Genomic DNA, 26,574 nt, shown 5'->3' with positions numbered 1-26,574 from the left:
GGTGCAATGCCTGTGAAAAGGAAAAGAGGGGTTTGGGTGAGAAAAAATGTACTCGTCGTATCTATGTAAGCCTGGTAAAGCATTGCATAAGTCCTTTTAGTCCTGCGACAGCACGTGCAGATGCTTTCAGGGACTGGCCAGGAGAGCATTAATGCATTAAGAGCTGTGATCTCCAGCCCTGCAGCTGCTGTGTTGGTGAATAATGCAGAGGATATAGCACACATTGCTTCTGGCCTTTGTGATTTCTCTCTGTTGCCTCTGTATTCAGATCTTTTTGGTTTACAAATCTTTTTTCATTTAATTAAGCTTTAGCACAAATGGTATATTCAAAATGAAAGTAATTCAAGCTGTGGTAGAACCTGAAGTGTAACTCTTTTTATCATTCACTATTTTAAAAGTTTTTACTAATTCATACCCAATTCACAGCCATGGAGCAGCCATTACCAACGGCCTGGGTGGGTCTAATGGAGCCACTTGCCTCTTGCTCACTCTTTAATCTCACTCTCTTCTCCCAGATGGGCTAAATCAGTAGTGACAGTGTAAGTCCATTTTTAGAGTGTGTGCTTATAAGGAACCTATCATAGTTTATTTTTTGAAATATAGTCACCCAGGCACCACAGGGGTATTGGATGCCCTTAATTCAGGAGCCTGAGTTTTATATATAATTAATGGAGAAGGCAGGCCTCCAAAAGAAAATGAAGATAACCTAATCTGTTCTGTACTTACCTGTTCTCAGTATAGGAATAGATGGGTTGTGCCTAAAACCAGGTGGAAGGCAACAGTGGGCACACTAAAATGTGTGAAGTTGTGTCAGATGTGGAGTTTCACAATGAGTACTTCTATCTAGTTGAGATTTAGATGCTGTGCTAATTTGGAGGGGTAAATACCCCTCTGAATGAAAAGACTAGTGGCCTTTGGGAAGCATGGATGTGATTTGACTTTGGCAGACAAATTTGCAGTTGTGCATTTTTAGAAGAGTCGTGTACTCATGAGCTGGAAGAAGAACATACTTGAGAAGCTTTGCAAAGGTGCAAATTTATTTTTTTTTCCACTTCTTTTGGGTCATTTTGAAAGAAGAGGAACTCTAATCGTGCCATGAGAATGACAAAGGAAGAGAATGCAAGATTGTAGCTGTGGGGATTTTTTTTTCTCTTTCTTCTTCTGAAAAGCAGCATGCCAGCTCTGCTTAGTTAGTGGAACTGAACTCTGTATGGAAAACGTCAGCACTGTACTGAGCCTGAGCTAATGCATCTGCCTCCCAACAGACAGTATTAACGTTGGTCTCTGCTGTGCTTATTGTAGCTGTGCACCTCCTGGATTTCAGCTGATGTATGGGTGTTCATCTTGGACTGGTGGCAGGTCACAGCATTTAAACATGTTCTCCTTAGCCAAGTGAAAATGTCACTCCTGGGAGGGTGAGTTGTGCCTTCTGGTCATTCTGACCAGAAATTTCTGTTTATTCCTGGTGATTTCAGTTGGCCTCAGAAGCCAGCTGGTGCAGCCTGAACTGCTCTTTGAGACCTTGAACATTCAACATAGCCCGTCATGTCCTTGCCTTTCATTTTCAAGTAATGACAGAGTTAATGATACAGGAGCTCAAAAAATGATTTTTCCGATGAAAAGCACAAAGGCAAATTATGGGTATAGCTGTCAAACATAGTTACAGATTTATGAAGATCCATGGCATTATATTTAGTGGAATTATGCTAGACTACAAAGGGCAGGAAAGCTTATTCAAATAGCAAATAATTCTTAAAAGCCTTTTAAACTTTTTAAAGTCATGAAGTGAGACTGTAACTCTTTATCAATATTCCATGGCTTTTTCCTAAACTCATCTTTTAATGTCTAGCCTTGCACCAACTCTTGGTACTTCTAAACCTTGTTGCTAGTGCTCAGTGGTTAGGTAATACTGGGCCTCCCTCTCTGCATATTTTAGAGGAAGAAGTAAGTAGCATTTATCCAGTTTGTACACAAATAATCTGAAACCTCTTTTACCTGAACATAATGGGGAATAGCAAACAGGCAGTTTTCTTGTTCAGAAACCCAAGCTTTCCTTTAAAGATCCTACCTCCAAACAGGACCTTTTTCTTGGCTTCCTCCTGTGGAGATTTTTACAACTACTTTGTCTCTTGCCTCTGCTTTTCTTTTGCTGGTAGGCAAACAGACTTCCGGATGCAGCCAAATGGGTACTGGCTCCTGCATTCTCCACTGGTTTGCAGGGAAAAAACACACTGGATTGCTTAATTTTTCTGTTCTGGAGCCTTGTATGTCTGCTGGTTTTAATTATTAATAATCTCATTAGTCAATTTGATAATTACATGTCAACTCATGTAGCCCAAATGAGTGTTGTCAAGAATGCCCACCAGATCTGATAGCCATTGATGGATACGGGCACTGGCAAGCGCAAGCTGTACCCAGCGCAGACTGTATTTTGTTGAACAACTCTCGTAGCTCTTCTACCAAGTTTTGTTGGCAGTACTACTGCTGGTACATGTATGTCAATACACACCTACAGTCAGTGTTTTGGTCTCCAGTTAGCTCTCCAAGGCTGCCACAGAGGTGCTGCCATGCTGCCTCTGTAGACACCCAGCCACCTGCATGAGTAATAGCAGACTGTCAGCAAAACGGAGCCGTGCAACCTGATGGCTGTGCCTGATCGATGTCTCACGGTTTTCAATTTGTCAGAAACCAGAGCGGAACAGAGTTAATTCTCATATCGAGCAACAGTGAAGTAGCTGCAGTTATCTCCTCAAAACACAAAAAAAAAGGATGGGAGAAAATATGGTGCTGTCCTCTAAAACCACCATTATCTATTGCACAGAGCACAGTCACATCCCTTTACCAATCCACTAGTGGCAGAAAATCAGAAACAAAGATCTTACAGGCCTTCAGGTATACTATACAAATCTAAGTAAACAATGTGCCAAAACCCAGAAATACATTATTTTCTGCCTTCCTTACTGCATACTCTTTTATGTACCTTTTCCTTCTAGCCCTTTATCTCCTTTTCTCCTGAAAATGAGAGCTGAATTCCTGTGAGCAGGGAGCAGAAGGATTCCCTTTCCAAGTCACCTGTTTCTTTATGAACACACTTGGGAAGCAGCTAAAAAGATTTCCCGAAGTGTGTGTTTGCAAATATGTTTGACCCCTCTGGGTAGAAGAGAATTAATGGAAATAAGAGAAATAAAATACAAAGCAGTCTACTTAAAATACGCAAGAAAACCCCCACACTATTTAGATGAGCATTGTAATGAATTATAATGGAAATGCTAAAGGAGTCTGCTGTGTTGTTTTTTTTTTTTCCAACCATATGTTGACAAAAAACTGTTACAGACTTAGGGGATGCAGGTTTTCAAATAAGAAAAAAAACAACCCAAACACAACAGAATATTTTGATTTTTCATTGCAGAAGACCAAGTCTGAATTAAAACACTTGCATGCTGTGCTTAGATTCAAAAAGTGATAGAAACAGTGGGTGGCTGGCTCAAAAGATATGGCATGGGTAGATTGCAAAACTAATCAGCAGTCACAGGCCTCATGTACTGGCAAATGTGATGATTTATTTAATCTTGGACATTGTTTCTGCACTGACCCTTTGTGCTCAGGCCTGAAAGTAAAAGAGGCAGGAAAACATGTTTTTAGAATTTTTTTTGCAGTGTTTGTGTTCTATAGTAGTCTATTTTGTGTCGGGAGGAGACACTATAAGACACAGGAAAATCCTTCAGATTCAAGATTAATGCATAGCACTTTGTAGCAATACATCCACCTAAGTCCTCTATGTTCACCAATTAAAATAAAGCTGAACCAAGCCATCACATCAACGTATACTTGTAAGCCTTCCTTTGGCTCTGCAGAATCTCAGGGAGCCCTAGCTGTTGGGTTCGTGTTGGTCAGGCAGGCAGCCTGTCTGCTTCTCCCCTTCTCCCTGCTGGCAGTATTTCAAGCTCAGCCTCTTTTCCCCCTCCGCCCCAGAAGCATAAAACTGGATGCAATGTATTGTGTAGTGATAGCAATAGTATTATCTGGCTCTGCATACATTTCATAAAAGATATCCTCTACAGTCACAGTTTCTTAAATCTTCTAGTACTGTTGTTACCAATATGGTTTCATAAGGTAAGCAAGAAGAAAGCACTCCTCCAAGGACCTCCTCAAACTTACAAGTATTTCAGTCATCTCATGTGCTGACTTAGGAAAAAAGACTCTGAACATTTTAGGTAAACCCACTGCATTCCTGCATTCCTCTCAATACCTGCATAATTTGAAAAAAAGGTAGCTTTTTCAGTTTTGTATGCAAATTAAATTTGGGGGACCTCAGTTTATTAACTATTTTTTCCTATTCATTGTCCAGAGTCCTGTACCATTCTATGTGATAGAAGGGACTAACAACACTTAGTCAAATATATTGTCACTGTATGAATGGAAGAAGAGCAATTCCTCAGCACAGAACTAAGCACAAAACCAAATTTTGGGGCTTTAATTGAGCCAACAGTCTGAAGCTGTTATTTAGACAGTCCAGGATCATTGCTGCGTGATATGCACAAGGTTGGTACATTTAGTTTCCATAGTATCTACCTGACAGTGGCATTTAATTTCTCCTCCTGCACAGCAGGCTGCAATGGTTGCTGATCTGCATTTCCACAGACACAGAAGAATCAGATCTCCTGCCTCTGTAACGAACATGATGGTTTGTCTCATTTTTCACCCTCCATGTGTCTGCGGAGATGGTGGCAGAAAGATTGAAAACCAGCATGAGAGGGGACTAGAGGAGCTGTGGGCAGTGGACATTGCCTCTCCGGGACCCTGTGCCCACCCCGGGGGGAGATGCCTGGTTGCCCCTCGTGCCTTTCTGACTGGTGCTTACAGCCTTGCTGCCTGCGTGGCACTGGCAGTGGGGGCAGGCAGAGGCAGGAGGCGCTGGCAAGGGTGGGCACTGGTGAGTGCAGCCTGCCAAAAGAGCAGCAGCAAGACATGGTTGACAAGAGGACTTCTGTGCTGCTGAGCATTCCTAGCATAGAAACACCCTCTGGTAGAATGAGATTCAGAGTGCTACTGTAAAATAGTGTACTAATAGCAACATTTAATTAAAACCCCAAAAATTAACAAAAAAAACCCCAAACAACCAAACATTTCCTTGCCAAGGAAGGAATGTTGGAAGGCAGGCAAACATCTTTCCTTCCTGTTAGGGCATGTTACAGGTAATTCCCCAGCTGGTGAAGTGCTCTCTGTGAGGGTATGGAGGATGGGCGTGCCAGGGAAACACTCATCTATTCTCCCGCTGGAGGAAGCCTCGAAGCCCCAGGTGCCAGTAGCAAGGACCAAAAGAGGGACCGATTAAGACCTGGCAGCAGGGGAGCTGCCAGGGCAGCAGTCCCCTATCATGACTGGGGACCGAGGAGCACTGCTAATGGAAAAGACATCATGCTGTGGTTACCAGAGAGGCATCTCAGGCACCTTTTCTAGACTGCTCCATGCATCTCGGGTGCCTGCAGTAATATAATGTGGTGGCCACTGTGCCATTGTTCAGACTGCACAGGGGCAGAACCTGTCCTAGCATGACAGATTTACTGGTGGTGAAAGTATATAATTGGTAAACCACAGCTGAGAGAGGTTTAATTAATCAGCTGCTGTTGCAAAGCATCGTTCCCACAGGTCCCAGGAGAAAGGTCACAGTCTTGATGCCACGTGGCTTTTCTGCTGGGAAGCTCCATCATTGTCAAACCCCTCTGTAACTTACATAAAATGAAAATAAAACAAATGGAGTTTCTCATAATTAGGTATATCATGCCTCTTAAATCATACCAGGATTTGTTGCCCAGTGTTGCTTTTGAAATCACCGACTCTGAGTGAAATAAAAATTACACTGCGCAGCAGAAAAAATATGTTTGAAGCTGGTAGTAGTAACATCTCAACCAGCTCTTGCCTGATTGCTTAGGTTTCCACCTGTTCATGGCACCAGCAGTGTAACATCTAGGTCTCTTATAAAATAGTGCTATTTTCATCCAGCTTGCCCGGTAAAAATAGTTAACACTTAAATAATATGTTTGAAGGAGAAAATTGATGTATTTGTTTCAGATTCATGCTGATTCTGTTACCTTTTTCCAGAACAGTTAAAATGATGTCTATAATCCTTCAGCCAGTTTCAATAGTGATGCCAGCAGTCTTTAAATTTGTCTAACATTGTTCCAGTACTTTTTTTTTTCCCCTCATGTTAATAACTTTTATAAAAGAACCCAACTGATGCTAGGCTTATTTTTTACATTTTTAGAGTTGCCGATTGTACTTTGATCACTTCTTTATTAATATGGTTTGGGCAGAATCAAAAAGTTATTTCGATCCTTAAACTGGTTTATTCACTTAAATTCCCAAATCATCTTGAGCACCAACCTTGAGATGAGTCTCCCTGTGAAAGTGCCTGTTCCTTTCCATGGAGAGCTCCATATGACTAGTTCAGGCTTAAATATCTAGCTTCTGGACACCTGAGTCAAGGTAAATAAATCCTACTCATGGAACTAAAATAATTATTCAGTGGTCCTATCATTATCTTTTCAAACTGGGACCTTTGCCTTAGATCCAGCACATTAGCAAAGACTTGGGGTTGAAATACAGCCTGGGGAGTGTCTGATTATGTCCTCAAAGAACTTGGGTTGTTTGTTCTTTGGACACTTTGAATGAAAAAAACCCACACATTCAGATGGAAAATGGAGCACAAGGAGCTAAGTCTGTTAGGAGCCAAAGCTCTGCTGAATTTCTGTGGTGCATGTATTCCTGATTTAGGACTTATTTTTTATTTTACCCTCTATTCAATTTAGGAGTGAACGGAAGAAAGGAAAGGAGATGTGTTTTTTCAGCATTTACTATCAGTCGGAACATTTGAGGATGCTCGTACAACATACTCATATTTTGTCTCACAGCTATGGAGAAAGTCTGCCATAAACAGGATTGCTGTTCAATTTTGGTTTACGTTCATTTGTACTGGTATGGAAAATGAGCAACAAGGGAGACCACAGGTGCTAAAGCACTAAAGAACTGGAAAACAAATGCAGTGCTTCATTTTCAGCCAAAGGCAGGTTACCATGTTTCTGGGGAAAAAGCATTTAATAGAAGGAAATTTTGTGGTGAACTGATGGTGATATTAAGGAGAATTGACTATAATTGATTAATGTAATTTGCATATTTTGTGATTATCAGAGATATGGCTACCATGTAATGAAAATTTTGCAACACTGAAAACCTGTGCACAAGTTTATCTCTTCTTGCATAAATCTGAGAGCATAAAGGGGGCTGGAGAAGTGCTTTAAATTGCCGAGGATGATCTGGATGATAAAACTTAAGTGCAAAATGAATATTAATTTTTAGTGCAGTAAAATTAGCTGACTCTTTGAAGATTGCAGGTACTTAACCTTTTCTGGAGTACAGTAATCTGCTTTAAAATTAATTCTGAAATTATTTTACTCTTGCAATTTTATGTTTGTTTGGTGCATTTGTGATAGTCCGTTCTGGTTTGGATGCCATAAAAGTGCTCCTGGGAGATGGGAAGTTCTGGGGAGGGGAGCATGAGCAGCACAGAATCATAACATCATAGGATCATTTAAGTTGGAAAAGACCTTTGAGATTATCGAGTCCAACTGTTAACCCAGAACTGCCAAGTCCATCACTAAACCATGTCACTAAGCACAGCATCTACATGTTTTTTTTAACAGCTCCAGGGATGGTGAACCCACCAGCTCCCCTGGCAGCTTGTTCCAATGCTTGAGCACCCTTTCTGTGAAGAAATTTTTCCTAATGTCCAATCTAATTCCCCTGGTGTAACTTGAGGCCATTTTCTCTTGTCCTGTCGCTTGTTATCTGGGAGAAGAGACCAACAGCCACCTGCCTACAGCCTCCTTTCAGGCAGCTGTAGAGAGCAATGAGGTCACCCCTGAGCCTCCTTTTCTCCAGACTAAACAGCCCCTGTTCCCTCAGCTGTTCTTCACAGGACTTGTGCTGCAGACCCTTCACCAGCTCCATTGCCCTTCTCTGGACATGCTCCAGCACCTCTACATCCCTCTTGTCATGAGGGACACAAAACTGAACACAGGGTTCAAGGTGCGGCCTCAGGAGTGCTGAGTACAGGGGGACAATCACTGCCCTGTCCTGCTGGCCACACTGTTTCTGATACCAGCCAGGGTGCTCTTGGCTGCCTTGGGCCACCTGGGCACACTGCTGGCTCATATCAACCAGCTGATGACCAGCACCCCCAGGTCCTTTCCCACCAGGCAGCTTCCCAGCTGCTCTTCCCCAGACCTGTAGCCTTGTGTGGGGTTGTTGTGACCCAAGTGCAGGACCTGCCCTGTGGAACCTCCTACAGCTGGCTTCTGCCCATCAGTCCAGCCTGTCCAGATCCCTCTGCAGAGCCTTCCTGCCCTCCAGCAGATCAACATTCCCCGCTTTTAAAAAAGAAGAAATTATTTATAAAAAGCATCTAAAGCATGCTGTGAGCTTTTAGAGGAAATGCGCTGTCTGCACTTAGTCACTGACATCTTGGCCAGGCCAGTTTAATGCCAGTGACCCACTCAGCCAGGAGTAAGCTCTTCTGAGGTGAATCACAGACTCATAGAAAGGTTTGGATGCGTACCTGCTGTTTCCTTTGGGGTGGTACAAAGAACAGTATGAAATTCTGAATGTTGGACTTCCCAGAAGAAATCCTTTGCCACCATCCAGGCTACTTTCTCTGTGATACTAGGATTTTTGTGTACCTTGTCAAAGGAGTCAGGCTGCCTTACAGTGAGGATACATCTTTGTTCTAAGGTAAATAATGTATTCTAAAAATTTGCAGTGAGGAACACTGGAGTTCCTTTTGCAGTCACAGACCATGTTACCCCAACTAAAAGCTACCATCACACCCCCTGACCCAGCCAAGTTATCTTAAGATAAACAACCTTGTCAGAACTCACTTTGACCTCCTTTACTTTTCCTTTATGAGTGGTAGCTCCTTAAGTCACTTTCTCATGGTTCAGAGTTCGGGTCAGGTCTGGACTGCACAGCCAAGGAGCTGGATGTTCCCTGAATTGTATATGGTCTGAGTACTCTGCATATTTCATGAAAATGAGCCTTCTAGTAAATTGCTATTAGGATTGCTATAATCACTACTCATTATAAAAATCAGAGTTTTTAGTCAGACTCATTTACAGTTTATATTGGACTAATATCCTTACAGTTTTCCATTATAAGAAGATTAGAAAATGTATTCTTCCATCTTTGCAGAGCAAATCACCATCATAGCTGAGATGACTGAGAATCTATTTGCAAGCAATTTTATTAGCATTCAGTAAATCTGTCAGACATAAAATCATGATATATGTAATATTGCTTTAACTTACTCAAATTGTCCAAGCATTTGAACTCTCAGTAAAATTTGTCTAAATGAATATAATGTGAGTAGTTAGATTTTCTGGAGAGTAGTAAAACAGGTAATTTTGCCATTGGAAAGGGTGTTTCTGTTCTCTGTCATTATGCAAAACCTAATCGTACAGGGAAAGAAAAAACAAGTGAAACCCACAAAAGTTGTGTGTGACTGTCACATGTGAGAGGAAATGTCTTATTTGCAAGACATTAAAATTCTAGCTCCGAAAAAGGTTACGTTTGTGAAAAAGAGTTTGACACAATGGTTGATTTTTCACATATTTATTTGTTATTTGAAATACTTTTTTGGAAGATAGTGTAACTTTGAAGTGATTTCAGATACTGAAACATATTGGTCTGTAAATGCCATTAGAGATACAGTGCATGCCAATTGTTTATGACCTTCCTTTTCCTCCTTCATTCCGCAGAGTTCAGTTCATCTCTGCCAACGTGGCTTCCCTTCACCAGTGTGGTTTCTGCATCACTGCATGAGAATCAAGGGGATATAAAAAACAGTGGTCTCTTTCTGTATTTGGCGGTAGCATGCTTGAATCCATTTGCTGCTTTTGTTTGCAATGTTGTGGTTAATCAAGGGACAGCCTTTAGGAAATTATTGGCAGTCAGGCTAGTTGCAGGAAAATGAACTTTATATAGTACAGCTTATCAGCCAGGTCTTTAAACTGCTGGAAGCGGAACCATCCCCATTCCCCTGCCTACTTGATACAGCAGTCAGGGAGCAGTCCCTTCCCTTATCCCAAGTGTTTAGGAAAGGACTTTTTCTGCATCATGTGTACCAATGCATTTCAGGGTACAAAGTGTTAACGTGGAAACCTGCTCAATGGTGAAGAGTCTCTAGAAAAAGCAATGGAGTTAAATGGGATGATCATTTCTAGCTTTTAAACCCTGTGCTTCCCAGTTGGAGGGTCGGTCAGAGACGCAACAACATTATCCTTCAAAAAAGTCCCACTGTGTGGGAGGGTGGGGGAAGCAGCCACCACAGGAGGTGAGGAGGTGAAGGTAGCAGTCAGTTTTCCGCACATCTTGCAGCAGTCATGATTCCTGAATTGGCAGCCAAAAGTGGTTGTAAATCTCTGTGCACTCTCTCAGCTCTGATTATAATGACCAGAGTAGAGTGGCTAAAGTGTTGCCTTGCTTTCTAGACGAAGCACTTGTAATACTACATTGAGCTCATTTGAATACTAATTAGTAACATGATCATCAAAATAAAATGTGCAGCCTAGGGAGAAACATTGGAAGTGACTTCCATATTTGACACATAACTGCCTTAAGCATACACATCTATGTTATAGGTGTTCATTAAAAAAGATACACTTTACACATCAGCAGGCAATTGCAAATATCACAGGACAAAAACATATTAGATTTGTGTGTTGTTTTATTCTGTATGCATACAACACATCATGCCCCACTAGATGCATTCATGTTTCAGAATGAGAAAGTAAATGTAACAATGAGTTCAGTGTGCAGCTCTGTCGCGGTTTAACCCCAGCCAACAACTAAGCCCCACACAGCTGCTCACTCAATACTCTCCTCCCTTGGTGGGATGGGGAGGAGAATCGGGAAGGAATGTAGAACTCAAGGGTTGAGATAAAAACAAATTAACAATTGAAATAAAAGGAAATACAATAACAATAACAACAATTGTAAAGAAGAGAGACAGAGAAAGGAGTAAAATCAAAAAGGGGAAGAAAAAAAGTGAAACACAATAGAACTGCTCACCATCCGCTGACTGATGCCCAGCCAAGCAGCGATCCCACGGCCCCAGCCAGCTCCACCAGTTTATATACTCAGCATGATGTTCTCTGGCATGGCATACCCCTCTGGCTAGTTCGGGTCAGCTGTCCTGGCTGTGTCCCCTCCCCATTCCTGTGCCCCTCCAGCCCTCTCGCTGGCAGGGCCTGAGAAACTGAGAAGACCTTGACTTAGTGTAAACATCACCCAGCACCAACCAATAACATCTCTGAACTGTCAACATTATTCTCATACTAAATCCAAAACACAGCATTGTACCAGCTACTGAAAAGAAAATTAACTCTATCCCAGCTAAAACCTGGACACTCATGCAAGTTGCAGGACTTAATGCTTGTAAGAGCGTAAGAACTAGTGAAAGTTGAGAGGTCTTCCAAGAATTAGTGGTTTAAGGGTATCCTGAACTGCAGGAACATCAAGATTGCCAAGACTTTTGTGTTCAGCTTCTCACAAGGAAATGCTTCCACACTTATCCTCATTATTTTCATCTTAATCTTGTTTTTGGTTCTAATACTTTTTAAAATTGGGGGACCAGAACTGTCTTCAGTATTGAAGGTGGGGCTATAGTACAGCGTTTGCAGTTTCATTTTTTTTCCTTTCATAAAAATACCTAAGAGAGGATGTCCTTTTAATTGATATTGGACACCGAACAAATTCTTTCTGAGAACTGAATGTAATGCCTCCAAGATGTTTCTCCTGAAATAATGTGATCTAGAGTCTTTCACAGCACACACAGATAGACTTGGTTTTTATCACTGGAGAATTTTTATTACTGTTCAGCTCGTTTTCTGGATCACTTATGAATAGTTGAACAGAACATATCCCCAGATGGTTCTTGTGGGATTCATCTAGCAGCTTCCCTAAAATGAACACCTATTTCCTTACTTTTGTAATGCGTAACTTGATGAGAGTTCCAACTGGTACCTCATTAAGAGAAAGGGCAGCAGCGCTGCTTTTGTGTTCAGTAGGAGTGTATTCAGAATATCTTTATCTTATTTAGTCCCTCACTAAGTTATGGATCCCAAAGAAACTTAAGCATGAAAGAACTGTCAGAACTCCTTCATCGTAATATGGTGCTGCTGGTCAGACACTTCTGTGTCTGAGGAGTATTACTGTGGACAACTCTGGTGTCTATAGATTTCAAGGATAAGAGGCAATGGAACAGGAGTTTGGATGGCCACAATCCAGTGTTTAGGATTGAAGTCGTGCCTAAATCCTGGGTGTTTAAGTTATTTTGCAGCTATAAGCTAAGTGAGTAGACTATATAGTTACATCAGGGAAGACATGGAAATCTCTTTGTGTAGCCACCTACAATAGCAATTAGGCACCAAAGTAATGCCTACATGCATCAGTGGATTTATCCTTCAGGCTGTTATTTGAGGAAGCACCCTTCATCAAATGGGTGGTTAAGCAAGTTACCTTTAAGTGGTACTTGGAGCTTTCATCATGAAATCAGGTTTCAATATACAGATAAATAAATTCCCAAAGTGAATCTTCAGTTTCCTTCACAGTTAAAGGTAAGTGTACACAGTAGCCCTCTGCTGACTCTTTGGAAATACAAGTTCTTCATTCTGCTTATACATAAAACAGGATAGGCATGGATTTTTCCCTCCAGAATTTTCTCTATGGTGCGAACACTCTTTCTTATATTTATTTCAGGTGACCAAAACCAAACTCTTTAAAGTACTTGACTACTATACAGTTGGAGTTGGCTTATATTTTGGTTTGATAGTGCATAGCAAAAGAATTCATTCAGAACCTTGAGAACTTCCAAACGTTTCTTTCACACAAGTCCCTATACTTAAAGACATAATACCCTTCTTTGCAAATCTTATAATACAAATAGTCTTTCTATCTAATCCTTGGAGAAAAAGCTGCATTTCATAGGACCAATAAAATAATAATAATAATAATAATAATAATAATAACAGTAGCAACAACAACAACAATAATAATAACAATAACAATAATTACAGAGAAGGGAAAAAGGGATTAACATTTATAAACTATGATAACTTGGCTCAAAATGCAATAAAATAAACAGAGCTAGAAAGATGTTATAGAACTAGCAAAATGTTTTCTGGAAAGTAAGAATGATAGCAGAGGAAAAGGAAGTGTGTTTTCCTCTAACCACTGTAAACAAAGCTATGTCTGCTTTGCTCAAAGGGTCTTTTTCCCTTCTACCACAGGCTTGTTGCTTTATTTTTGACACAGTAAGCTCTTAAAGTTCTTACAATTTAATCAGCCATTATAAAATCTCTCTAGACTTAATTTTTTTTAGAGCACCAAATAACTGTATTTATCCTTCTGAGTGGGTTGATTTGGCTCTTGACTGTCAGTAGCCTGGTATAGTTGAACAAAACAAAACCCTGTATCATAGTGAGGAGCCCTTCCTAAAGCGGTGGTGGGGTTTGGGAATGTGGTCTGTGCTAATTGGTGTTGCTCAGTCACTGCAGAGACTCATCCTCAGCAGTAGCTCTAGCAATCACAGCTCATACTGTGGCAGAGCCCAAACGATTGTTTTTAAACCTTGAGAAAATCACGTGTATAATCTAGTGTTGAAATCCTCTGATTGAACCGGGGAGCGCATTGAAAGCAGCAGGCCTCATCCAGCTGTGTCTGTCTTTAGGTTGAGCATTAAACATTTGTACCCGAAAAAGCAATCTCTGTATTAGGGGAGTAATTTTTTATATATATATTATATATATTATATATTTTATATATTTTATATATTTTATATATTTTATATATCAGCAAAGTCAACAAGTAATTCCTGTTTTCTTCCATTGATGCTTGTAGTCTCAGTAAACATGGTGTTGCCATTGCTTGTCGCAGGGTGCTGGCTTTGTGCTAAAGCAGCCCCCACATAACTTGGGACCTGCTGCGATTGCTCTGGGCTGGCCTTGGTCTGCTCCCAGCTCCTTTTGAGCTTGCTTACTTCTAGCAGCAGTTGTCTAACGGCCAAGTGATTCTTACCTATGTTGTTTTACCTTTTGCCTATATTCGTGCTGTATTTGTAACTAGAGGATAGCAACAATAAGTCATTATTCTGTGTAGAGGGTGCCGCTATGGCCCTAGAATAAAACTGCAGGACAGGGGAGTAGAGGAGTGGGATGGAAGTGGAGGCCTTGAAAGCAAAGGCATGGGATGGTACGGAAAGGCTCCAGGGCTGTAAACAGGGACTTGGCATAAAGGTCAATTACTGGTCATTAAAGGAGTGCAACCTTGGGAGCTGGGTAAAACCACTTTATGAGTTAAAAAGAAATCAAATAAAAACATACAGCATATGTAAAATTTACCATATATAGTGAATTTGGATGGGGAATGGAGTTGTAAAATGGTGGAGAAAGAGCAATTTATGTAGCACGTTGACAAAACGAAGATTTACCGCAGGTGTGGTGTTATACATCTTGCAGCAAAGGACTCAAGGTGCTGCCAACTCACAGCAATACCCAGTCCCCAGCTGAAGCCATTAACCTTAAGACCCCCCAGGGCAGAGGAAGGGTAAGCATGAAAGGGTCAGACACTAGAAAGTTTGTGTCATTTCACCTACATGTAATTTGAGCTGCAAGTGTTAGTATGGAGCTAGACCACTAATAATTCTTTGATTAAACTTTTACAACTTTATTAAGAAATAAAAAAACAAAACAAAAACTTCATGTAAGGTATGGTTTTGTCCGTAGTAAAAGTAACAGCTTGGTGGGAGTTCAAACAACCTACCATGTAATTTGGTTACAACAGGTTGGTAATTAGCCTCTCATAAATAAAAAATGTTATTTTGTACTGTCATTAATTAAGGCAAAATATTCCTGAATCTGAAGGCACCCTGAATGCAGTGGTCCCTAGTCATAGTCATAAGTTTTAAGATGAACATAATCTTCTTGGGAAGCATCTTTAGGTGGTACGGTAATTGTATATTTCTTGAGGATCTTTAATTTCCTGCATTAGCTTTTCAAACTTGCAATCCATTGGTTATACTCATTGAACATCTTTGGCTTGTTTAGTTCTAGCAGCCGTTGTCTAATGACCGGGTGATTCTTATCTATGCTGTTTTAGCTTTGTACAAGTGTAGGAACATTTGTAGGTTTGTGAACCCTATCTCTGCTCTGTCAGTTTTCTGGCAGGTAATTTATACATAGATCACTAGTTGCTGGTCGCAACGGTCACTGCTTGTAGCCTCAGTTTTGGCACATACCACTTTAAAGTGTTAACCTTTCTCCTAATTATTTTTTTTTTGTGGAATTTATATTTCTTGTTCATCTCATTTTCATCCCAGGTGTTTGGGCTCTTTCAACAGTGATCCAACGGTTGTGTTATCATCACATTCGTCTACTGATTTATTTTTGTTTTCATTCTCACCTATATAAAAAAAATACAATCTAGGTACAGCTTAGTACTTCCTTGCCGTTAAGATGTTGCCTTTAATTATGAAAAGCATCAGGAAATAAAGTGTCGTTGAATTGAAGGGCCTGTTTGTCCAAGGGAGTACTGAATGTACACAAATATCTCCTCCACGTGGCCAAAGTAACTATGGGAACATTAGTAATGGGTCAAGTATAGAAAAGTAATTGTTGTCACTTGTATCTCCAGAAATTTCCTCGGTTGCAAGCAATGTTCTTCCTACATACCCGCATTTCATTATGGGGACTCTGTGGCTGACTGTAGGTGTTGTACACCCACGCTCTTTGCTCTGCTGTATGAGCAATCCTCATGTACTCACCAGCTCCATTTTACCCATTCTTCTTCCTGGAATGAGAATTAACTGGTTTAAAAACAAGAGTAAAGGGATGGTTAAGCTCTTTTAGCTTTGCTCTGTACTCTACTGAGAACTGTCCCATTCCACCTCATCCATTTGCAAATTGTTCCTCTTTTTATTTGTTCTCTGTTTCTCCACTGGTGGGATCTAGGATCTGAAAGCTTTTTAATCCCAAAACAGGAATCACCAAGAAATTATATATGTTCTGATTAAATTGTTACCATATAGTTCACTTGTTACTTTTACGACAATCAGTGTTGCAGACAACATCTTGATTTTTTGCATTTATGTCCACATTAAAAATTAATAGGTTTGCATTTGTCAAACTGCATTCTCATTAATTTTCTTCAGTAGCATTGTCCATTGGTGTTATGAATAATGCCTCTGTAGCAACAGTGCTGTGGTTACCATCTTTGTCTAGTCTCTGTGCTATGCTTTTATTTGCAAATTCTTGTAAGGTATGAAATGCACTGCAATTCTCATACTGTTCTTCAAGTACCCATTGTTTCTTATCATAGCTGTATTTGTTACATTATAGGAAGTTTTGTGTATTGTATTCATGAAGTTTGTCCCTGAGATCTACACAGCTCTTGCTGCACGTTCCTCTTCTATTGTTCTTGGATATTCTGTTATTTCAGTGTTATGAGGACACTTTTTATTCATCAGTCTGGATTGTGTAATTTTGTTTGCTATGCAAACTCCATTTCCTCTTTCAAGTTCCTTCCAGTAGTTTTATTCAAACATTTTGACTGGGGTACCAGACAGAAATAGTTCTCCATCAGCACACATCCTTTTAAAACGGTAAAGCTGCTTTTGCATCCAGAGATAACTCATCATTTTTCTTGGCCTTTATGTTCTTATCATTCACATGCCTCACGTTTGCAGAGGTCGGTACTACTCAAATTTCTGTTCTAGAGTTTTGTAATTCATTTTCCCTGCTTTGGTCAAATGGAAGTTATAAAACACAGCAGGTGCTTCAGAATATCTGTTATCTTTTATGAGGGAGTGGGTTATGGAGCCATGCATCAGGTTAAGGGCGGGTGGATTTCAGCACTGTGTGACAGACACACTGTAAGGCAGCAGATGAAGGAGAAGGAAGCCTGAAGCATGTAGTGTGAGGGGAGCTGTTTTCGCCTGTGGAATGTAGTACTGTCAGTCTTGAGAGAGGAAGGCAATTGGCATGCAGAAGGGAGCGGAAGAGGATCAGGATGAGGAGGCAGTTGCCTCTGGAGCGTGGTGTGTTTCCTCTGTTGTGCTCATCCCACAATAGTGTTAAACATCATCACCACGCAGTAAATAAACCCATAGTATTAACCTGGGCGTCAGTACTAGGGCAGGTTGCCATCACTGATCCAAAACCCCAGGGAAACTTTTCTGTTCATTTTATAAATCATAGCTGATCAGGTCCCAGACTTCATGGTTTTTTTTTCCCTTATGATCCAGTGCCTAAAACTTAATTTTGATTGTTTTCAGGGTAGTTCTCTACAGTAAATCCATCAGGCTTTCAGTGCACATTGTCTTTCACTGTGATTCGGTTCCTGTCTAAAGGAGTAGGCTGAAGGCCTTACCATTTCCATGCCAGGGCTGTGGGCGAATGACTGGGCTGCTGGGTAAACCCCGGCCAAGGCTGTGCAAGCGGGAGAGGGTCTGGAAAACTGATGGAGGTGACGTGGGAAATTGTAGAACATAAAAAGCTATTAGAATCTGACAAAAGTTACAGAGAGCACTATAGGAAATAGCTGGACCTCACAGGTGGTTAAGGCAGAGTTATATGAGAAACAGCTGAAGTCCACAGGTAATTGGACTGGTGCACCAGAGACTTTTAGAGATGCCGAGTCTTGCAAGGCAAACAGCTCCCAGATAACCTTATAAATAACACCCTATAAGGTAGAGTTATGATATTCTCACTCATTTTGCCTTCATGTAAGACACTAGAAATCTCATAATCTGTTTCAGTCCATGTTACGAGTACTACGTGGAGTGTTTATTAGTTAGTGGTTTAGTCTGAATCAGAAGTGCAGTTTAGAGAGCCTCCTGAGCATTCCCAGTGATGGGCTTACAGTGAGCAGAGATCACAGGGTGTGAAACTAAGCCAGAGCTGGGCTCCAGGAGGGCTGTCTGACTTATAATGGGAACTCGGTTTGTGCAACCAGGCTACAACGAGCAGGAAGCAAAACCCACTGAAGGGCTAGAGAAGGGGTAATGCTGTCATCCTATAAGTACTGTGGATGTCGGGTCCACAGCACTGACCATTTTGCTGTGCAGTTGGGCTGTGCTGCTTGCTAATGAAGACTTACAAAGGTGTTGCCCAACTTCACGTGCTCCGGGGAGAGCCTGTTCATCCATACCACACTCGGAAAGCTGTATGACCTGCTGGTAGTCGTCACCTTCCATATCGACAAGCACCTCTTCAACAGTGCGAGTTACATCTGTTGTTTGGCTTATTAGATGTCTGACACCCAACATACGAGCAAGTGTAAGGCTACATTCAGTCCTAAAATACTCAGACATATTCACTGGCTTTGGGAAGCAAAGTTTGGTATGGTGCTCACATGGTCTATGAGTTCTTACTCTTCCAGATTTTTCCTGAGGTGATTTCTCTTTATCAACACACAGACTTAAAACAAAAGAAGCATTTTCCTGACATTTTACCCTGTTGTGGGAAGAGGGTGTGAAAATTCAGTCTTTAATCCCATGCATTCCACATGAAAAAAACATCATTATATCTTCTCAGAAAGAGATGTTAAGGGTCTCACAGCCCTAGTGTGTGGTTGCTAACAGCTGTAGAAGTGACTGCTGAGTAATGACAGAAGGCATGTGCTGAACCTGGAAGGAAGGTTATAAAACAATGTGTTTGAAGAAGTCCTGAGTTTGTTGAGAAATCAAAATAAAAACATCATTACTGTTGTTACCACCATACAAGCATATACCTAACAAGACGAGTCTGTGTTATAAAACCATGTTTCTGATATCTTAGTGTGCAAAATCCTCATCAAAATAATGAGCCAAGTATTATTTTTTCCTTTTTCTACATTTGAAAAAGGGATCCAATTTATATATCTTTACAAAGTTTGTTGGTAGTCTTCTCCTGAAAGTCAACCTTTGGGGCTTTTTGGTTTTTTGTTTTTGTTTTTTTTTTTTTTAAGAATCTTAAAAAAGCATTATGGAAGAAACTTTCAACAATTCTAAAGTTGTCACTTTAGAACTATTAAAACTTAATTCTGTTGAAATACTTCATGTTGAATTATTCCAGAAGCTGCAATCAAATGTGGTTCTTTTTTTCCAGAAGACTGAAAAGTACTGTAACATCTCATGGTAGACCATTATGCTTTGGTTCTTATGGACATTTCAATGAGATTTGAGTGATAAGATAAAATGCCAAAGATACTTTAACTGTAAAGATAAAAATAATCTGCCATCTGTGCTGCTTGTCTTAATTTTTAGTTTTTAGTTGAAAACAACTGTGTCAATTTCCAAATATTTCAAATAAAGTAATGGATCACATTTATTGAGTTTTAATTTTATCATCATCTGCAAAATGTTGACTTACCATGGAGTCAGATCTAGGGCTCTGGAGCTAAAGGATGTAACTGTTGAGTATTCTGTGAAAGACCAGAAAGTCTTTGGGGCTGGATTTTCTAATGCAGACAAAAAGAATGGTGTGTGTATTGTTTGAAGCATATCATCATGCAAATAATTTTGTTGTTAAGTAATGGTGTAAATTAGACAAGGCTAAAATAAGTGAAGTTAATGCAGAATTAAGCTGAGTAAGTAAGAATTGTAATCTATAGTTATTTATATATATAAGATATATATGTTATATGTATAACTTTTATATCTTAGCTATCTCAATGTTCATAAAGTACTATTTTAGTATATACTAAAAATCTATAACTTCTTACCAGTTTTAAGCAAATTAGTTTACTTCTTTTTCTGTGGTTATGTTTTCTAACTATATAATGTAGATATACATACATATTTTCTTAAAAAATACGTTTCTCAAAATATTTTTGAAGACTGTTTTCAGCTCATCATTTCTTCAGTATTACTTCTTACTTTCTAGTATAGTAATGACATAATTTTTTCATTATGTTGTCATAGCCGATGCCATTAACATGATCACTGTTTTATATCTTTGGGTTTTATGCAGAGGTGACTACTATCAATGTGTATAGCAATTTTCATTCTCTGTCTCAAAGCTTTGCATAAGAAAGTGGGTTGACATTTCAGAACATGCTCTAACATGAAGTAGGATTATTAGGTTTATTTTATATCTGGAAAACTGAGACCCAAAGATTGTCAAGATAAATCTCGATGCGGTCGATCACCATCTTAACCAGTGTACACTAGATTGCATAGGTACCATACATCAGAACTGGGACTGAAACTCAGATCTCATGTCTCAAGTAGAAATACTAGGGCATACTTTCCTTAGTGATACTAAAATGTACAATCTGCGGATATTCATTAAATAACATAACAAATTTAATAAACAGTAGCATTTGTAAAGAGCTCCAGAATGGTTTAATGGATCTTTATTTCATTTTATTGTGAACAGCTGAGATTCAGAAAGGTTAATGCAGCCTTTCCATTATGGATTTAATATTTCAGTACTTGCTTCTGGAATATTTAGCATTTTGTCACTGTGCTGATTAAAATCTGTCTTAGATGATAATTATCTTGGTTTTATCATTCAAACACCAAAAATTGATTATTAAATCTTCAAGTGGCTTGGACTAGGCTTTTATTTCTCAAAAGGTTTAGAAGTCTGCTTATATTATCTTCTTTTGTCATGTTCTCTGTAAATGCTAAATCAATGCAAAATTAGTAGATTCCCAGTTCTAAAAAAAAACACCCACCCTTTTTTCATAGGAGGAAGAACTAAGAAAAAGTGGAGAAGCCAAATATGCACACTTGAGTGATGAGCTTCATGTATTAATTGAAGTGTTTGCTCCACCTGGGGAAGCGTATTCTCGTATGAGTCATGCCTTGGAAGAAATAAAAAAATTCCTCGTTCCTGTAAGTGGCTTATAGCATTCTTCTGTGACTGGTTATGGTTTTGCTGCATTGAATTTGTGTCTTCTTTAAGCACCTTTAACTCAAGGAAAAAGAAATAAATTTTGTTGAGCATTAATCTTTCATTCTTTCATCTCAGGGAGATGCCAAACAGGCCATTAATTGTCACATTGATCCCCCGATACATTTTCTAGATGTTCTATTAATTCCATTTGTCACTGTTTTTTGCTTTCCTGTCTTGGTTTTTGGAGGGAAGGTAGATTACTTTTTTTTCTGGTTGTAGACATTAGTCATTAGTATGTGAGTACACTTTCAACATTGTTGAATATTTAAGTCTGTAAAAATGTTTTTCTATGTGTAACGATTTATCTAAATATCTTACTCGTGAAGTTAATTAATTTCTTGTGGAGCAAACAGCATGAGGAAAACATTCCTCAGACATTTCTGTTCAGGCAGCTGGTCATGACTCAGACCACAGTTTAGCAATACTCCATCAGCTGGGAGAGCACAGAAACATACTCTAAAGCTGGGAACCTTTCCAGTTCAATTTATACTAAGTATATCACTATCTGAAATGGTTACCTTTTTGTCTATTGATTTTCCATCAAACTCTCTGAAATTTATTTTCTCCACATTTATACAGTATTCCATGGTATTTTCATACTTAAAATTTGTCCCAGAATTTAAGCATATGCATACTAAATACTAAGAAAAGATTGCTTTGTGTAGTACTAGAATTACTTGAGTTATCATCTGAAGTCTATCCTGAGACCATTTAGCACTATAAAAATGTTCAGAAGTTGCGTTCCTTAGAAATAATATAATAGGATCTTGTTTCTATTTGTGATAAAAAAATGAAGTGCAATAACTGTTTGTATCTCTTGATAATAATGGAAGGATTCAATGAATGCCTTTTTATTTTGAGTAATATGAAGCCAAGATAAGGGATGTTCAGGTGAGGCATATGTGTATTTGCATGGCAGAATTTAAAAGTTTTATTTGGTGGGGGCTTCTTGGCAGGAGAAGAGGAGGATAAAGTGGTATTTAAAATGTCCAAATTTTTTAGAGCAACTAAACTTTTTCTATGAATACAAAATAAGTAACTTAGAATTGTTAAACAGCTAGACATTTGTTGACTTTGTCTTTCTGATTCTCACTTTCCATCCTCTTATTATGCTTCCAGTTAGAGAACACTGGTAATAAAATACTATTTCAAATTCTGGGAAATAACCATGAGACAGGAAAGCTTTGGGTTTTTTTGGTTTTTTTTTTAATTATTTCTGGCTCTGTGTTGAACATGCAATACAAGGGACAAATTAGGTCAGTGTTCTAATGCTGGCAGCATAACAGAATGACATTTTGGCTGCAAGTTAATGGTGAAGATCTGCTAAAGTATAACACTGAAAAAAAATTACAGTTAAGTAACACATTCCTGAAAAGTCTGGAGTGTTATAGCTAAAAATGGTAACAGGGCCAATTACAAAGATTGCCAGTCTGTGTCCTGTAAACAACAGTATTTGCTGTTGTTTGTGACTTTGCCAGTTTAATTTGTTTCTGTAAGAGGTTTCTATTTATATTTGTATGTCCTCTTCATCGTGGAAGAGAGCTCCTGCATTATAGCATGACATAGTGAAGATGGTACCCAGTCCTGGGTCCCCTGGATTTTTACAACCATTACATATTCTGTTCAGCCTGGAAAATCTGTTCTGGGTGAACAAGGGAGAGAGAGCAGTGTGTGATGAGAATGGTGGTAAAACCTGTGACATGTTGCTGTTGCAAATATTCAGCATCTGCACAAGCATGTATTTTGTGTGACACATTATTTGTTGGTAAAGACTATATGTATTTCCCAGCACAAGGGATAATAGCTACACTGGAGGAAATATAAAAACATGTTCTTTATTACAAGATTTTGAACTTGGTTGTCAGTAGCAATAATCACTCCAAACAGGTCACAATTGTACTTTATGACTTGTTTGTTAATTTTATCCCCTCTGTTTCATTTCAGATTACAAAAAATTACAAAGCAGTTATTAACTGGCTGGTTACAACATGTATCAGGGGGTTTGCACTCAAAAAGCTTTGCACTATATAATTTCCTTTTTGTTCCCTATTTACAGCATCTTTTGAATTTGTTTTATGATGTTTTATTATTTATAAGAACTAATTTATTGCAGCAGTGAATACTAGAATTGCAAGACAGGGATGAAAGCAGTAGAATCTAACAGGTTTATTTATACCAAATCAAGGTTGTAACAAACTAATCAAATGAGTTTTCACATTACATACGAATTTTATGAAGTTTAAGTGAAATATTGCTCTCAGAAATTACACTGATTGTGTCAGTAAGATGGAAGAATGTCTTTATGATTTATCCATAAGGTTTATGAGACTGAATTTTAAAATAAATGCCTAGAAAATGTAAGAATAGAAAAAGAGAATATGTACAATAGGACTGAGGGGGGAAAAAACCCCATTTATTAACTGAAACAAATTTTTGATGAACAAGTACTTTTGATTCAAGTGTAATTACTTAATTTTCACCTCTACCTTGCTCAAGAGTAGTATCAAAACTTTTACTAGTGAAGATTCCACCTCCAATTCAGAGGTAGACTCTAAGTACCACTATTTACACTGGCTGTTCCGCACGCTAACACATTTCAAAGCTGCAGGCAGCTCGGACTCAGGTGGTGAGTTGGGATCCCTCCAACAGGCATTTATTTCAGTGAATGATTAAACCTCCAGTGTCTGCAGCCTTCGGTAGCTCGCCAACAGGCATGCTTTTAAAGCCAAGCTGCTTCATTTACTGTCTGCTGCTTCCGATTTGCAAATGGCTGGAGGTCTGCGTGGGAGCTGCTGTCGGGGCGTTGCTAACTGTTGGATAAGATTTATTTTGTAACTGACTTCGCTAGATCTTTGGTGGGTTTTATGCAAAAATTTGGCTTTGGGGGAAGGGCTCTTATATCCAATTACTAGCTAGACATTGTGCTCCATTTTTTTTTTCTTTTATGTTTACTCTCAGCATGAGAATTTGAATATAATCAAAATATGACAGATCAAAAGACCCGTGATTAAGTAAATAGGATTAATACCTTGGACAGATAAACACAACTGCCTGCTGCATTGTTTATTTGGCAACCTAGTAAAAAACAAAAGCCAAAATGTGCTGCCCCAATTAGAGGTTATAGGGTAAAGATCGAATTTGGACATAGTGTAAGTTATCCAGTAGTAGCTATGTGGAAAGTACAAGCAGTAGGGATGCTTGAGAGGAGGGCGTGTTCTGCGCATTCACCTCTGTGGCCAAGACAGATTCAAAAAAATCCATCGGTAACTGACTGCCAAGTCAGTTCAGTTCTGACCCTGAACTGCCAGGGACGTAGGTCTGGGTGAGGAACCTAAGGCTGATGTTACATCTTGGTGCCTCAGAATGGGATCAGGGTGAGCAAACTAGAAGGGGAGATGTTTAAGATGGCCAATATGGGGCAGAGGTGGGTGGAGGGTGGGGGTGTGTGGAACAGCTTAGAAGCTTTTCAAGTTCTGCTGATTTTAAAAAAGTTCACAGGTATTAAATGCTGCAAAACTTTCTTCACCATTAATAAGCAATGAAATACTACATTATTCATATCAGATATATCATTCTGATTTCCATCCAAAGGTGCAATATATTTTCTGAAAAGGCTGTTATTTCCATATAGTAAGGGGCTATACCATCTTTAGGAGTTCTGTGCTTCCTAACACATGCAAAATCTTTTTCTGATAACCATTTTTATCCCTTTAGCAGAGCATTTTTATTTGACATGGTTAGCATCCCTTGGGATGAGAAGGGAAGCAGACACTGATCATTTTATGTGTGAGTGCTCTGCAATAGGGAGCTATTATGTAGAGGGCAGGTTGCAGCTGCAGTGATACAACCGCTTTAAAAAGATTGTTTACAACTGTGTGGTCAGATGATCAGAAATTGAACCAATTACTACTTTAAGAGCTGCTGTTCATTGTATTTGCATACATTTTCCTAGCCACTTGTATCTGCTTTAAATTGAGGCATATTGGCACCACTCAAGGGCTGAGAATAAATACATGGTCATTTAATGCAGTCCAGTTGATGGATGATCACTCATGGTCATGTGCCTGTATACCTCAGTATTTTCTGAGGGTGTTTATCAGATAAGATCAAATCAGATCAGATTCCTTTATTAGGAATTAGTGTGGCGAGGCAGCAGTTGAGTGCAGGTTTTTATGTTGTTGTGAATTCAGGCTACAGTGTCTTCCAGACTTTCTTGTAGATGCCTAGATCTCTTACTGAGTGGTTAACTTCAATCCTTTGATCTCACCTTGCTCCATACCATTGATTAAAATAATTTTCTTACTAATCATTTAAGAAGAATAAGCATCCTCACTGATGCAACTTCCAGCATCAGCTCTTTATTCTTCCTAATTGAAGATGGAAAACGACTGAGGAAAAAGAACTTTTCAGTGACATAAAAAATTACTCATTTCATACTGGAAGTGATTCATACCAGTAGTACATATGGAAAAATTTAAGCTTTGGGGGAATTGAAAGCAAAACTCGATACCAGTTTGTTTCAGTGGGAACAATTAAATAATCTTAGAGTTTAATCCCTCAAAGGTCTTTCTCTAGCTAATGTTTGAAACGAAATCCATTTACTTCAAACATACATTTAGTGTATATATAGTAACTCATATATAGTACAGACCAAAGTTACTACTGATCTGTTACGCCATGATGTGCCAGCTATATTGCAATATATACAGCTAACAGTAACAATATTTTTGTCAAAACTTGGTTTTGGCTGGTTTATAGCTAGTGTATGTAGGTATATGACATTTACTTTCTACATTTTTTATTAGCCATCTGAATTTCTTCTGTGCTACAGTATAATATGAAACCTCTATTTACATGCCATTTCACACTCCAGAGTTTTGTAATCTCACTTTGTTTCTAAATAAGCTATATTATTGGGAGAGGTGTTCAGTCTTTTTGTCCTCTTTCAAAGAACCTCAAAAGGCAAAATATTTCCCTAACTGTGACGGTGAGCAGGAGCACAGCTCCATTTCTAAAAGAGACATCTTTTCTACCTGTCACAGTGATAATTTATACTTGCACATTCTGCAAAGATACTTGCAGTAATAAATAATTACTACAGCGATTATTTAAAAACTGTGATAAGGGAATTATTTGAGCAGCTGTTTCAGCTGAACTGAGTTGTGTTTTTCCCAGTGTGCAACATTTCTGGCAATTTCACACACAGGTTTTGATAATCAAGGGAAAAAAAAATCCAGATTCTGTCAGGGCCTAAAATGTCATAGTGTTTTACATCTTCACAGCTTTTTTTCCTAAGTGTTACGTATCAGATCAAATTATACATATGTTCAAACACAGGTGTGCTCAGGAGAGCTACCATAACTTGTGGACAGTGGTTCTTGACTTTTTACAGACTGGATTTTTTCTTAACCATTGTATTGGCTGATAGAGCAGCAGCACTTTCATATTGTAAATCACTCATTTGAAGTTTGGTGAAAATAATCCTTAAGCTGTCCCTCAAAGTGAACATTTGGGGATGGAGACATACATTAAAATGGCCTTTTTAATTGAAAATTAATCTTAAGTATGTCTCGCCTGACTAAATGTT

General features: G+C 39.1%; 1 protein-coding gene across 8 annotated transcripts in view; it reads left to right on the top strand.

The window, feature by feature from the left end:
• KHDRBS2 (KH RNA binding domain containing, signal transduction associated 2) overlaps positions 1 to 26,574 on the top strand; it is a 392,474-nt gene that overhangs the window by 169,943 nt on the left and 195,957 nt on the right. For all 8 annotated transcript variants that reach the window (XR_005105014.1, XR_005105012.1, XR_005105010.1 and 5 more), the window contains exon 4: positions 20,780 to 20,926. Coding sequence is in view for 2 of the 8 variants with exons in the window: in XM_037392767.1 (XP_037248664.1) it covers positions 20,780 to 20,926 (147 nt within the window). In the remaining 6 variants the exon portion in view is untranslated. The remainder of the gene's footprint in view (positions 1 to 20,779; positions 20,927 to 26,574) is intronic.

This window comes from Falco rusticolus, chromosome 6 (genome assembly GCF_015220075.1).
Source record: "Falco rusticolus isolate bFalRus1 chromosome 6, bFalRus1.pri, whole genome shotgun sequence".
NCBI classification, from domain to species: domain Eukaryota; kingdom Metazoa; phylum Chordata; class Aves; order Falconiformes; family Falconidae; genus Falco; species Falco rusticolus.
The sequence above is the reverse complement of the archived record's forward strand: the minus strand, read 5'-3'. Positions and strand labels throughout refer to the sequence as shown.